The sequence below is a fragment of the Geotrypetes seraphini genome, chromosome 6 (assembly GCF_902459505.1).
Source record: "Geotrypetes seraphini chromosome 6, aGeoSer1.1, whole genome shotgun sequence".
Taxonomy (NCBI): domain Eukaryota; kingdom Metazoa; phylum Chordata; class Amphibia; order Gymnophiona; family Dermophiidae; genus Geotrypetes; species Geotrypetes seraphini.
This window is the reverse complement of record NC_047089.1, coordinates 159,002,630-159,018,447: the sequence shown is the minus strand read 5'-3', so window position 1 is coordinate 159,018,447 and position 15,818 is coordinate 159,002,630. Positions and strand designations below refer to the sequence as shown.

The 15,818-nt window shown below is 42.5% G+C and overlaps 1 protein-coding gene across 4 annotated transcripts in view; it reads right to left on the bottom strand.

Annotated features, from left to right (window-relative positions):
• Positions 1-15,818, bottom strand: part of DCUN1D2 (defective in cullin neddylation 1 domain containing 2) — a 91,366-nt gene that overhangs the window by 20,522 nt on the left and 55,026 nt on the right. For all 4 annotated transcript variants that reach the window (XM_033948715.1, XM_033948714.1, XM_033948713.1 and 1 more), the window contains exon 4: positions 8,704-8,834. In XM_033948715.1, coding sequence (XP_033804606.1) covers positions 8,704-8,834 — 131 coding nt within the window. The remainder of the gene's footprint in view (positions 1-8,703; positions 8,835-15,818) is intronic.

The window sequence follows — 15,818 nt, the reverse complement described above, 5'->3', positions numbered from 1 at the left end:
GTATGGTGATCTTTAGGAACTGGGCAACCTTCTGGGAAAGGGGGAGCTTGTTCCGAAAGGATGGACTCCACCTTAACTGGGATGGAACCAGACTGTTGGTGCTAATGTTTAAAAAGGAGATAGAGCAGCTTTTAAACTGAGATGTGGGAGAAAGCAGTCACCCGGGAGCGTATGGTTCGGTGTAAGGTATCCTTGGAGGATACTATTGAAACAGGATATTTAGGGAGTCCCGGTAGAGAGGTTCTGATAATGGTGAAAGAAAGTCAGGAAAGTTTAAGAAGGCAGCGTAAGAGACTCAAATTTTCCGTCTTCTCAGCAGCCTGTAGTTAGTTGCAAGGAAAAAATACAATTTGAAGTGTCTGTATGCAAATGCTAGAAGCCTATAAAATAAAATATGAGAGTTAGAATATATAGCGCTGAATGATGCGATAGATATAACGCATCTCGGAGACCTGGTGGAAGGAGGATAATCGATGGGACACTGCTACCTGCGTATAAATTATATCGCAAGGATAGAGTGGATCAAATTGGAGGAAGGGGGGGTGTTACGCTATATGTTAAAGAGAGAATTGAATCAAATAAAATAAACATTCTGCATGACAGAGTGTGAAATCCTTATGGATAGAAATTCCATGTGTGAAGGGAAGGAATATAAAGGTTAGGTTATACTACCGTCCCCCGGGACAAAATGAGCAGATAGATGAAGAAATGTTTTCAGAGATTAGGAAAGCTGGAGAAATGGGCAACAGTATAATAATGGATGATTTCAATTACCCCAACATTGACTGGTTAAATGTTACATCGGGGAGTGCTAGGGAGGTAAAATTCCTACATGTCATAAATGATTGCTTCTTGGAGCAACTGGTCTGGGAACCGACAAGAGGGGGTGCAATTTTAGATTTGGTCTTCAGTGGAATGCAAAACATAGTACGGGAGTTAACTGTGTTGGGTCCGCTGGGAAACAGTGATTATAACGTGATCGAATTTGAGCTGATACTGGGAGTAACGTCGCAAAAGAAATCTACTGTAGGGGGCATTTAATCTTCGAAAGGGCAACTATGATAAAATGAGGAAAATAGTTAAAAAGAAGCTAAAAGGATCGGTTGCAAAGGTTAGGACTGTAAATCAGGCATGGATGTTATTTAAAAATACTGTCATGGAAGCACAGACCAGATGTATTCTACATATCAGCAAAGGTGGAAAGAAGAGGAAACGAGAGCCAGTGTGGTTAAAAGGTGGAGTGAAAGAGGCTTTTAAGAGCCAAAAAAAATCCTTTAAAGAATGGAAAAAGGATCCGCATGAAGAAAATAAGAAGAAACTCAAGCACTGTGAGGAGTAGTGGCTCATGGCCAGTAGGGGGTGATGTCTATGGGACAGTAATGGAATGGATGTCAGGACATGATAGTGTAGTAGAAACGCCTGCTTTTCGTATGATTCTGGGTAACTCTAGTTAGATACAAGCATATGTGTTAGTTAGGGCCACACCCAATAGAAGCGTACGAAAAATTGGTGAATAAAAATCTGAATATGGATGTAGCCAGGCCAGAAAAACACACTACAGATTAATATTAAGGAAAAGCATAATAATATTCTTTTTATGAACTTTGCTATTAGGCTAGATCATAAAGGAAATGAACTCCATCTTGAGGCAGTGAACTCCATTTTGTGTTCAGCCTTTTTCCCTGTCTTTGTTCAGTTTTCCCGCTTCTAGCATCGTGATTCTAATTAATACCAGATGTGCCTTAGGCTGGTTAGGAAGAGCATATTAGATTACGTATCCCAAACTGAGATATAATATGTATAAATATGAATGACATATAATGTATGCAGCTATGAATGTATGGAAGGGGCCCCTGAATGTGTGATATGTGTATGGATGTGTATTGAACAAAAGATTGGTTTTGAAAAAACATATTATATATATATTTGCAACCTAAAGAAATTTAAAGGAAGCCTGAGCACAACATCTGGAAATAATTAGTCAGAGACTGCTGTTCCAGTCTCTAGCATAGGAAAGCTTCTGTGTGAGTATCAGTGAAATTTGAAGCTGTCAGCTCAGGGAGAGGGGGAAACAGCCCCTCCTTCTCCTGACTGCCTTCTCCTTTATTGTAATGACAGGGAGGCTGAGAATATCTCAGCACTTAACAAATGCAGGTTCTCTTAACATACCTTTATGAAAAGGACAAAAAGAATATTGGATATGTAATAAAATGTTAATGCATATTCAGAAATGAATGTAAACAAAACAAAGGAATTTTCTTTGTTCAAATTTAAAGGCCACCTCTGTATTTGATTGGCCCACGGGCCAATGATGTCACACTGGACTAAAAGTATATAATGGGGAGCTTCGAAGTATTGAGTTGAGTTCATTATCAGAAGGCCAGCATTTTGGCAACTATAACGACCTCCAGCTAACGCAACTGGTCTTTTGAGTTCCATGATGGAAAAATAAAAGTAATAAATAAATAATTATATGTTGGTAAAACTTGCGTTATGCGTTCATTTTCCATATTTTTGTTATTTTGCACACCTGCAACTGCAGCTTTATGAGTGCGCTTGTGTCTCATGGTCCATGCTCAACTGGCAAGTTAGATGCAAAGCATTGATAAAGACAGATAAGAAAGAAAATGAGAAACTTGCAAAAGAGACAAAAACTCATAGCAGTTTTTAAAGGTATATCAGAAGCAGAAAACCTGTGAGGGATCTGTGGGACCGTTGGATGACCAAGGAGCGAAAGGGGCGCTTAGGGAGGATAAGGCCATAGTGGAAAGACTGAATGAATTCTTTGCTTCAGTCTTTACGGAAGAAGATGTAAGAGATCTATCTGAACTGGAAATGGTTTTCAAAGGTGATGATGCGGAGGAACTGAAAAATATCGCTGAATCTGGAAGATGTACTGAGCCAAATCGACAAGTCAAAAAGTGATAAATCACCAGGACCGGATGGTATACATCTCAGGGTACTAAAAGACCATCCCAGGGTACTAAAAGAACTCAAACATGAAATTGCTGACCTGCTGTTAGTGATCCGAAATCTGTTGCTAAAATCATCTGTAGTACCTGAAGATTGGAGGGTGGCCAATGTTATGCCAAGTTTTTAAAAGGGCTCCAGGGGAGATTTGAGAAATTACAGACCAGTAAGCCTCACTTTGGTGCCGGGAAAAATGGTAGAAACAATTATAAAAAATAAAATTGTGGAATACGTAGACAAACATGATTTAATGAGACGGAGTCAGCATGGGTTCATCCGAGGGAGATCTTGCCTCACAAATTTGCTTGACTTCTTTGAAGGTGTGAATAAACACGTGGATAAACACATAGATAAAGGTGAGCCAGTTGATATAGTGTATCTAGATCTTCAGAAAGCTTTTGATAAAAGTTCCTCACGAGAGGCTCCTGAGAAAATTAACGAGGCAAAGTTCAGTTGTGGATTAGGAATTGGTTATTGGATAGAAAACAGAGGGTAGGGTTAAATGGTCATTTTTCTCAATGGAGGAGAGTAAACTGTGGAGTGCCACAGGGGTCTGTACTGGGACCAGTGCTATTTAACTTATTTATCGTCAAATATATTTATTGAGCACCAAGAAAAACAGCAATCAGAAACAAGTACAAAGAGCAACAAGCAGCTCCATATTTCACACAAAATCTCGCAAACCTACCCCCCCCCCTCTCACTGATGTCAAAAAAAACAGAAGAAACAGATAATAGAACAAGTACCAGGGGCTAGCAGTTCAAAAGGCGACTACGAGCCACCGGAGACAATGTTATCCAAAGAGGCTCCCAAATTCGCTGGAAGGCCTGTCCCAGCGAGGAAGAAATGTCCTGGACTCCCCTCCGTTCCCAAGAAAGCAACGTAATCATGTGACTACGCCAGAGGGAATAGTCAGGGGCCTCCGCTTCCATCCACTTAAGCAAAATGCATTTGAGAGCAATCACAGCAGTCCAACAAAGGAATGCGGCGGCTCCAGGCCGACGGGGATGAAAATGTAAGGAGGCTCCAAATAACACCAAGGCAGATCTCTGAACTGTAATGTTCCAGGTGGTATCGACAAAAAGAAAAATAGCGTCCCCAAAAGTTTGTATTGATGGACACGACCAGAACATGTGGCCGAGACCTGCATCTGGAGAACCACAGCGCCGGCAGTCCGCAGTTGAGCAGAGCCCCGCCAGGAAAGCTCTCCCGAGGAGAAATATACAGGCAAAGAGTCAATTTGTAATGTTGTTCCCACAAAACTGCATATTTACCATACAAAGGCAGCTTTTTAATAGCATTCAAAATTACTTCATCTGAAAATTCCATATTCAAATCCCCCACCCAAGCATCCCGTAATCGGAGACAATCAAGCATAGGGGATTCGTCCTTCAGATGTCTATGGTGAAATTTCAATGGGACAGGCTGTTGGGAACCAAATGTAAAGGCCTCCAACAACAATTCCCGACAGGAGGCCGAAAGATGAGTACTTGACAAGGAGGAAATGTAATGGCGGATCTGAAGGTAGGCATAGACATCTGTACGAGGAAGAGCAAATTCCTCGCAAAGCAGATCAAAGAGTTTGATCAAACCTTCATCATCAACTAAATGGAACAAGAAATGAATCCCCTTTGCTTCCCAATTCACAAAACTAGCATTGTCCACCCCAGGAGGAAAACGTACATTATAGCGTAATGGTAAAAAGGGAGAGACCATAGAGCTAAGGGAATGAAACCTACATACCCAGTGCCAGGCCCGACGAAGAGGGCAATGCAACAACGCACTGGGCGCAGATTCCCATTTGGAAAGTAAAGAAGAGTGAAGAAACGCACTAAAGTGGGCAGAGGTAAAGCAAGAAAGTTCTAAGGAGGTGTTAGTAAACATGGAGGTACCGCTAAAAAGATCATTAATGTGGCGCATGCCACAAGCAATCGTTAAGAAACGAATATTCAAAAACCCCAAACCACCCTTATACCAAGGGGAGGTCGCCCTCCGATAGGGAAGGCGAGCACGCTTGCCCATCCAGAGAAACCGTTGCACCATGCACACAAGACGCTTTTTATCATGGGGGAACAGATAAAGGGGAAGAACCTGAAACACATACAGCCACTGTGGTACAACAAGCATATTATAGAGGCTCACCCGGCCCAACAAAGAAATGGGTAGACCCCGCCACAGCTGCAACCGTGTCTCAAAGGTAGAAAACAAAGAGCAGACATTTAAAGAGTAGAGGCGGGCAAGATCCATGGGAATGCGTACCCCTAAATATCGAAGCTCAGACTCTGCCCACCGCAAAGGGAAGGAACCCCGCCAAGAAGTACGAACTGCCGGGCAAGAAGGCAAAGCCAAAGATTTATCAAGATTCAGGGAGAGGCCAGAATGAAAACCAAATTCAGAAATAAGATCTAACGTGAGGGGCAAAGAAACCTCAGGAGAGGTCAGGATCAAAAACATATCATCTGCAAAGGCCAACGTCTTCAAGGACTCACCCGCGACCCGAAGGCCCCGCACCTCATCAGTGTGGCGCAAAGTACAAAGTAAGGGTTCTAAAAAGAGCAGAAAAAGTAGAGGAGATAGGGGGCAGCCCTGTCTAACACCCCGGAGTATAGGAAAGGAATCTGTACGAATACCATTAACCAAGAGAGACGCCCTCGGAGTAGAATATAAGGAACGGATAGCACTCAAATAAACCCCCCCCAGTCCCACATGTTCAAGGGTAGGAAATAAGAAGGATCTGGAAATTGGAATGACGAGTGAGGTGATTAAATTTGCAGATGACACTAAACTGTTCAAAGTAGCTAAAAAGCATGCGGATTGTGAAAAATTGCAGGCAGACCTTAGGAAATTGGAAGACTGGGTATCCAAGTGGCAGGTGAAATTTAATGTGGACAAATGCCAAGTGATGCACATTGGGAAGAATAACCTGAATCACAGTTATGGGATGCTAGGGTCCACCTTGGGGGTTAGTGCCCAAGAAAAGGATCTGGGTGTCATTGTAGACAATATGATAAAACCTTCTGCCCAATATGTGGCGGCGGCCAAAAAAGCAAACAGGATGCTAGGAATTATTTAAAAAGGGATGGTTAACAAGACTAAGAATGTCATAATGCCCCTGTATCACTCCATGGTGTGACCTCATTTGGAGTATTGCATTCAATTCTGGTCTCTTTATCTCAAGAAAGATATAGTGGCGCTAGAAAAGGTTCAAAGAAGAGCGACCAAGATGGTAAAGAGGATGGAATGCCTCTCGTATGAGGAAAGACTAAAATGGTTAGGGCTCTTTAGCTTGGAAAAGAAACAGCTGAGGGGAGATATGATTGAAGTATACAAAATCCTGAGTGGAGTAGAATGGGTACAAGTGGATCAATTTTTCACTCCGTCAAAAATTACAAAGACTAGAGGACACTCAATGAAGATACAGGGAAAAATACTCTTAAAATCAATAGGAGGATTTTTTTTTCACTCAGAGAATAGTTAAGCTCTGGAACATGTTGCCAGAGGATGTGGTTAAGAGCGCATAGCGTCGCTGGTTTTAAGAAAGGTTTGGACAAGTTCCTGGAGGAAAAGATCATAGTCTGTTATTGAGAAAGACATGGGGGGAAGCCACTGCTTGCCCTGTATTGGTAGCATGGATTATTGCTACACCTTGGGTTTTGACCAGGTACTAGTGACCTGGATTGGCCACCATGAGAACGGACAACTGAGCTTGATGGACCACTGGTCTGACCCAGTAAGGCTATTTTTATGTTCTTATATAGGAGTCCATTTCTTTTGATTCTGAGTCAAATTGAGTTATTTTTGAGGCAGATGGAGGTGGACTGAATAATCCAAGATGGCTATCATGATTGCGATTTTCCAGCAAAGTCAAAAGACAGAAAATGCAGAAAGGGTTTTTTTGGAGGTGGGAGACCGGCTCCTGGTCCCAAAAACCCTCAAAGTGTCAATTTTTCAGATTCCTTCCCCCCAAGTCTCCTATAGACAGTAATAGACTGTATTTACAATCCTCTCAAGTGCCTGCCTGCATCAGCTTCACACAGGAGCTGGGTTCTGGAGAAATTTTTCTGCCTCAGAGAAGCATGCAAATCTTCCAGAAGCTTGTCGCTTCGGGCTGCCTTTTAGTCAGGCTCCATGAGCATGAAACCCTTGACCCCACTAGCTCCAGAAACATCTTTGGAGGGGATGCAGCATAAAATCTGTTTTACTACTTGGGATATAACTAGGTACTTGGGACCTGGGTTGGCACTGTTGGAAATAGGATACTGGGCTTGATGGACCTTCAGACTGTCCCAGTATGGCAATTCTTATGTTCTTAAATCCCTCAGGACCAATATGGGGGCCAGTCAGCCTGACTAAGCGCCTGACTAAGCAGGGGTGAGCCGCATTCCCAGGGGACCGAACTCCAAGCTGTCCAAAATATTAGTGCAGCCCGACTAGGTAGGTGCTCTAAAAGATTTGCCATCTCAGCTATAGATCTCTGATTACAGAATCTGTATCTTCTTCTAGGCATTGATACCCTCCAGTAATAATAGGGGCCTCTTGGACACTAGAAAGCCTCCCAGAATCAGATAAAAAAATTTGAAAAAAAAAATACCAGATGCAGAGCAGAGGAAAAGACACCTTTGTAACCCACTTGCAAAAGGGAATTGAGGGAATAGGGAACTGCCCAGTGACACACGGAGGCAGCAAAGCCACTACCCCCCCACACTAAAATACGGGCAGGAGGGATCCCAGGTCCTCCTGCCCTCGATGCACCCCCCACCCCCCCTCGATCCCTCCACCCCCAATCCACCCTCCTACCTTTAAATCATTGGCCGGACGGATGGGTGCCAAGCCATTCCGTCCGGCAGGCCAGCCATCCGTTGAATGGCTGGCCTTAGGACCTGATTGGCCCAGGCAGCTCAAACGCTGCCCACAGGTGGGGCCTGAGGCACCTAGGCTCCCTCTTACCCCGAAGCTGTCGAGGACGTTCAGGGCTGGCGGGGCAAGAGGGCTTGGGCTCCCTCTTGCCCCGATGCTGTCAGGGGTTCGGGGGTACCGCGGGGCAAGAGGGCTTGGGCTCCCTCTTGCCCCAATGTTAGCAAGGGGGGGGGTTAAGGCTCGCCAGGACAGGAGGGCTTGGGCTCCCTCCTGCCATGATCGTGTTGGGGGTTCGGGGGTGCTGTGGGGCAGGAGGGTTTGGGCTCCCTCCTGCCCAGATCGTTGTTGGGGGGGAGGGGTGGATTCTGTAACCGGTGTTGTTTTTGACAGACACCAGTTACAGAATCCAGCTTTTAGGCGAAGGACTGGCTCCTCCTTTGCCTAAAAGCTCTTGTTTTGGCCGTTTGGGAGTTAGGCTTTTTTTAAGGTTGATTATATGGTGTTAGTGTAGACGTAGTGGTGGTCTGGACGTTTAAACAGCTGAACGTAGAGGCAGACCATTATAAAAAACAAAAACAAAAACAAACACCTCCTTTTGGACGTTTTTTTTGATAATGGACATTTTCCCTGCTTCTACTTTCAACGTTTAAGGCCTTAGGCCAAAATGGGACTTAGACACTTTTTTTGATTATGCCACTCCATGAATTCTCTTGAGTAATGTTCAAACAGAAAACATTTTGTGCTTTGGCAAACTAGCTAAAAATCAAAAATCCATCCAAGAAATTCTCCTTCACATCAAAGTAAAATATTCTTTGCACTGTGCTTATTTCTGGGTCCCAATGCTAACAGCAGTGGATTCTTAATAACTGTACTCACCTAAACCCTTTTGTCCAGGATTTTTAGCAAAATTAAATGTAAATTGATAAAAATCTTTGAATTTTCCTGGGTCTTTAAGCTCCTGTTCTAATCTCGGTAACAGAACTTTTAATTTTTCAATGCTGTCACACCTGTTGGGGGAAGAGAACAGATTTGTTAAATACATTTTCACTGTATAACATAAAACAGGTTCAGGAAATCATCACATGATACATGAAGGGGAAAAATCATCAAGATGTGTAAAAAAAGGTTTACCTTTTACCACATCTTGATGCCCTACAGGTTGCTGAATTGCAGGGCAAAAAATAATGCTGCTTGTGAGCAACCTTGCAAGCAGTTTTATTCTCACTGTCCAGGAGCATGGGGCCACAAGGCTGTGGCCCAATAGTCTTGGGCCTGCAGAGTAGCCCCCACCCGAATTTCATGTGCTCCCTCTCCCCCACCATAGGAGCCAACTTTTCAAAATGATTGGGAATGTTCAACTCATCACAAACTACCAAGTTCATATAAAAGAAATTAAAGCATGATGGGTTGCCAAAACAACTGTCAGGCTGCCTTTACATGAAGAGTACAGTAGGGAGGACTTATGGCTAAAAGAAATGCTAGAGGTAGCAATTCAAGTCCCACCAGTCTCTCTTCCTCCCCAATCCAAATCATTACCAGTTTACCATCGTATTCCCAACTACTTCAGATTTATGTTACACCTTCCAGGCCACCCTTGCACATCTATACAACCCATATTCTCCCCCTCCTAGCCAGTCCTCAATAGTCCTTCTTTCCTACCTAACCTATGCACACCATACATTTTTTCTCTCTCAGACCATCACCACTTCTTTCTCAGTCCCTCCCCACCGTAATATCTTCTTTCTCCTGGTCATCTTATTCTGTTTATCCTTCACTTTTTTCTGCCACTGCAGTTTGACTTTTGTTTTGGGTTAGGACGCTTAATACACCCATCCCCATGTTCCTACTCCACTCCCCCATTCCTTACTTCTTTGCTCTCTACTTCCTCTTGACCTGACTTGCCTCCTACTAATTCCTCCTCCCAATAGGTTCCCTTTCACTCTCTCTTGGTCAGTGCTCCTCCTCTGCAGGCTAGGCTCACCCATCCCTCATACCTCCTAAGCAGATTCATTGCATATTTCAAAATTTTTAACCCCCATCCTTCCTGGCAAAGATCATATTCCTACTCTCCCTTTCCACAGCCTCAGACATCCTTCATATCTAGAACTCACAGACTGAAATACAATAGCAGTTTCACATCCAGAAAGACCGTATGAGCTGCTCCACCACTTGCATGAACAAACCTTGGAAGCTCAGCAATCAGTTGCTCCACAGCCCCTAGGGCCACATTTGCATATGGTGCTTCCTGCCCTCAGACTGAAAATCCCCCAAATCACAGGCTGAGCAGGAAATCAATGAACCCAAAGGCATGCATTCATATCAACCAACTGTATGCCATATTTTTCAGCGTGATGAGGATTAGCGACAATCACTGACTTTACTGAATCGAGGCCTTAGTTCCGTAAGCCAACCACTTACTCTGTGACCCCTGAAACTTTAGAAGGTGAGTTAACACAGTGTTTCTCAACTCAGTCCTGGAGATACCCCTTGCTATTCAGGTTTTCAGGATATCTACAATGAATATGCATAAACTTGATTTGCATACACTGTCTCCAATATAAGCAAATTTCTTTCATGCGTATTCATTGTAGATATCCTGAAAACCTGACTGGCAAGTGACCTAAGCCAGTGCACACAAACCTCGGCCGAGCGGTTTGCGAGGTTGTTTTGGTAGCTTGGTAAGGCTCAAAATAAAAAGAATTCAAAACTTTGGGTGCAGTTTTCTTGGGTACTGTTTATTGTTTCACCAGCATAAACAAATGTCAAATAAATTCTCAGGTTGTATCACCTTGCGCTTAAGTCCAGCATTCACAAACCAGAACAAAACAGTTGCTGTTTCAGCCAAAAATATGCTAAAACATAAAAGCCTTATTTCAACAAAATGAAAGTTTTTCTTCTGCTAGGCAAAACTCCCTTGGGGTTAGGCTTAATGCCCTCACCTGGAATACTGCGTCCAGCACTAGTCGCCGTACATGAAGGACGCGGTACTACTCAAAAAGGTCCAGAGAAGAGCGACTAAAATGGTAAAGGGGCTGGAGGAGTTACTGTACAGCGAGAGATTAGAGAAACTGGGCCTATTCTCTCTTGAAAAGAGGAGACCGAGAGGGGACATGATCAAAACATTCAAGATACTGAAGGGAACAGACTTAGTTAAAGACAGGTTGTTCACCCTCTCCAAGGTAGAGAGAACGAGAGGGAACTCTCTGAAGTTAAAAAGGGAATAGATTCAGTACAAACGTAAGGAAGTTCTTCTTCACCTAGAGCAGGGGTAGGCAATTCCGGTCCTCGAGAGCCAGAGCCAGGTCAGGTTTTCAGGATATCCACAATAAATATGCACGAGATAGATTTGCATCTCAAGGAGGCAGTGCATGCAAATCCATCTCATACATATTCATTGTGGATATCCTGAAAACCTATCCTGGCTCTGGCTCTTGAGGACCGAAATTGCCTACCCCTGATCTAAAGGGTGGTGGAAAACTGGAACACACTTCCGGAGGCTGTTATAAGGAAAACACCCTCCAGGGATTCAAGACAAAGTTAGACAAGTTCCTGCTGAAGCAGAATGTATGCAGGTAGGGCTGGTATCAGTTAGGGCACTGGTCTCTGACCTAGGGACCGCCACGGGAGCAGGTCTAACCCAGCAGTGGCAATTCTTATGTTCTTATGGGTGAAATCCTCTCCAATAATTTTTCCTCAATGGATCAGCTTGGAAAGATTCCCCTCCCCAGATCCCAACAAAAATGGCTGCCTGTGGCTTGTATTTAAAGTTCAGAACAAAACTTCAACATTTCCAATAAACGAGCAGACTTTACTTTTCCCTCCAGTTTCCTTATTAGCAATGGCAATGGTGCTGCTGGGACCCATCCCACAACTGCTCCGTTTTTAAAGTCTTGTGATAAATTTTCTAACACTATCTCATATTTCCCTCGACCCCCCTCGACAGCGTTAGAAAATTTATCACAAGACTTTAAGACCGGAGCAGTTGTGGGATGGGTCCCAGCAGCACCACCACCAAAGATAAGTACAGGCTAATCAGTTAGTGTCTAAAATCTATGTCTGTAAGCGGTGGTATGAGATGGTGATCAGCTATGGATGGCCTCATTAACAACCTGCTCTGTGTTGATCACTAGAGGGTTGGTTGTTGGGTCTGAGCTTTTCATATATACACACATCAGTATTTTATTCAAAAAAGTTAAAAAGTTTAAAAAAATGTTTTAAGGTGATAAGTCAGTTTGAGTTTATATTTTGATCACCTGATCTAAGAGTTTTCATCACGTTTTGAGTTGTAAAAAGTTATCATGAAACCACTTTTATTATGTTCTATTAATAATGAAATATAACAATGTAATTGTATGATCAACATTAAACCTAAAAAAGGAACACAAGAAAAGCACAAAGGGCCTTCAAAAGTTCCAGATAATCCTACTTTAATTATGGACCTGACAAGGCCTGTGTCGGGCTCATTATTGTGTACCTTTGTGGTTTGTACTTTGAATCCCTCGTCTTTTCTATGGTTTTTACAGCATTAAACCTTGTCATATCTTTTATTGAGAGTCAAAGTAAACATTTGTATGGTCAAGCTTGTGTGAAATGATGTAAAGATTACTGAACAAAGTATCAAAATTTGTGAGATTTATGAGATGCTTTTATGAATGGAGAAAATAAGTATGTAGACCATCAATAAAGGTTTAGCAGTTCACAGAAAATCTACCCCCCCTCCTTTACAAAGCCACATTAGGGTGTTTTGTTTTTTTTCTTATCACTGGCTTTCTCTTCTTGACTTTTTTCCAACTTTGTCTGTTGGAGCTTGTTTATACCACCACCATCTCTTCAACAAATACTCTGTTTTCTTCTATTAGCAGATAGCTTGCAGAACATCTGAACTGAATGGTGCTCTGTTAGTCTTGTAAAACTAGAATGGGACTTTTGGCAGCACATAGCTCAAACTCACTGAGAGCTACGCAGTACCTTATGGTACCTTTATTTATTTATTTATTTTTAATTGCACAGCAGAATGTATACAAGTAGCTTAGCTTCTTGTGGCACCAAATCGACTGTTAGACTGAGTGTGTTTCTTTTCCACCAGTTTGGGCAAAGGTGTTTCATTGTGACTTCAGTATTTTGATATTTTATACTGAACAACAAGACTTTCTGACCCCTGATGCAAGCAGAGATGCTGAAACATGGTTGTTGTTGGGTCACAGAAACATGATGGCAGATAAAAAGGGACTAAGGAAATTGGAGAGACAATGGTTAAAATCTTGAATAGAACCTCTTGCCCCTCTCCTGCAATGGAACCTTTTCTATTGTGTTGACCTTGAGAAAGGCTGAGAGTTCCTGGTGAAAGAGGGCTCTCTGATGGGAGTTGAAAAGACACTATCTTGGAGGGTGATTCAGTGGTTTCTTCTGCAGATGAAGGGCATAGCCCTGACCACCATTTGAAGGACCCATTAATCTGATGTTCTGAGGGTTCGGCGCTGTTAATAATAGATAGTAGATTCTGAGGTGAGGGCTAAGATACACCAGCTAAGCTCTCTAGGAGGGAGTCAAAATGACTGCTGCTGCTTAGGTTGAGAAGTTGCAGAACTTTTCTGTTGCCTCAGGTGTCTTTGCATAGATGCAGGAGGCTGATGGTATTTATTTCTGGAATAGTTCAAAGAACACCTATAGGAGTTTGAAAAACACTTAGACTTCTGAGATTGTTGAGCTTTCGAGGAGGACAGAGTGGCCATACAGTGAATGTCTTTTGATCTTTTGAGTCGCCTCCTCTATACGGTTTCTAAACATCATCCGTGCAGGGTATGTTGGAAAGATGGGCTTGAACATTGGCATCTAGATCTGAGACTCTGAGCCAAGCCTGTCTGTGCATATAAATGGACACAGCTGAGGTGTGAAAGGCTACATCAAAAGACATCATATATAGAGTGTTTCTAGGAGGCCATGTGTGATATGCCGATAAGCTGAGAGATGTTTAGAGAGTATGAATTTATCATAAGTGGATATCCTCTGGACAAGGGACTTTATGTAGAAAGGACATATAGGTGTGATTTAGTATTTTGCTCATGAACATAGAGCCCTGGAAGACCCTGCAACCAAACTTTTCTAGTATATTGCCCTCTCTGCCTGGGGGAACATTAGTGTAGGTTTTAGAGCTGTGCGCTTTCTTTAAGAAGGATCCCACTACTAGTGGCTGGTGTGGCAGCTGTGGTTTGTCAAACCCAGGGGCAGACTGAAGCTTGTAAAAGGAATCCAACCTCTTTGGAGCAATTACAGTTATCTTATTGATATACCACCATTTTTAACAAAAAAAAAAGTCACATCAAAGCGGTTTACAATAAATAAAAACAATGAGCTATATCAAAAATCAAAAAATAAAAACAGAACAAGGGAGATGTACACAGACCAAATAACTAAACTAGACACAAGAGGACAATCAGTGGCAGGAAAGATTTACAATATCATGAGGGAAAAACAAACAGGATAAGAACAAGAGGCTAGGTTTAGAATGCGGAAAAAGAAGGAAATAAGCAAAGAAGTAATAGGCTTAAGATAATGACTACCTAGTCACAAGGAATGGGAAAAAGGTTACAAAGTGTTAGACTATTAGGAACTAAGTATGAACGACATGTTGAAGTTATAAGCTTTCAAGTGAATGACTTAAGATATTTATCTGCTCGCAGATATAGCAAACTAGTATATGAAGGGGGGATTCCCAGTTTTTGAGCAAGCCTTCATAAGGTTACAGAGAGAAACCTGCAGGCAGTGATTGACAACTCCTTGGAATCAAGTGCCTCTCTGAATTCTTTAGTAGGTTCTGTTTCAGACTCCATTTTAATTGGAGGATCATGCCTCATTTGCCTGATAAACCTGGTTAAGGACAGACTAGCAGAGAGGGGGTAGAGTCTGATCAGGCAGTAAAGCTGAATCTGGAAGCCAACCAACAGAGAAATCGTTGTTGTAGTCAGACTTGATAGAAACAGGAAGAGACAAGTCAGAATCATAGTCATCATATTGCTCCATAGATCTGGAACGATGGCGGGAGTGACGAGGGGAGCATCTAAAACAGGGGTAGGCAATTCTGGTCCTTGAGAGCCAGAGGCAGGTCAGGTTTTCAGGATATCCACAATGAATAGAAGTGGAAGATTAATAGGCAAAGGCCTAAAAGCACTCCTTTCAGTAATACTGGCAAATAAATTGAAAGAAAATTTAATACAGGAAGGCACAAAATATAAACAAATAATACATGCAGAAGATAAATGTGTATAAAATACGTATGTTAAAAATACATATGATGCAAACTGAAAGGTGTGTAAAGAGAAAACAAAAATATGGCTTCTTTGCTCTATGGAAAACAGAGAATTGATGGTACCCCAAGCTGACAGCTGGTGGGAAGGCACCTGCGCATACGCAGTTCTGGCAATCTTAATCTATTAAGATGACAGTTCACTTTAGACAGTCCGTGCCGGGTTCTGTGGATGACATTACCCACATGTGAGAATATGCTGCCTACTTGTCCTGGGATAAAGTGCTTTATTTTCATAAAAGAAAATGCCTGGTATTACAACAAGCTAAGTTCTACATATCTAAGAACATAAGAATAGCCTTACTGGGTCAGACCAATGGTCCATCAAGCCCAGTAGCCTGTTCTCACGGAGGCCAATCCAGGTCACTAGTACCTAGCCAAAACCCAAGGTGTAGCAATATTCCATGCTACCGATACAGGGCAAGCAGTGGCTTCCCCCGTGCAAATAGGGTTCCATCAAGGAAATACTCTTAACATAAATCTGTCCAACAGATGTACAAGGCTGGAGTACAGCCAGCAACAAAAGGTAAACTTCCTGATGTCAACTATGAAGCGAACAAAACCATTCAAAGTTTTTATTTCAAAGTACTGAATATTATGTTTTTAAAAAATGAGACTCCAAGGACAGTTTTCAATTTCTCTCTTAAGAGATCTTATTATTTATAAATTCTCTTAAATTTGAGTTTGT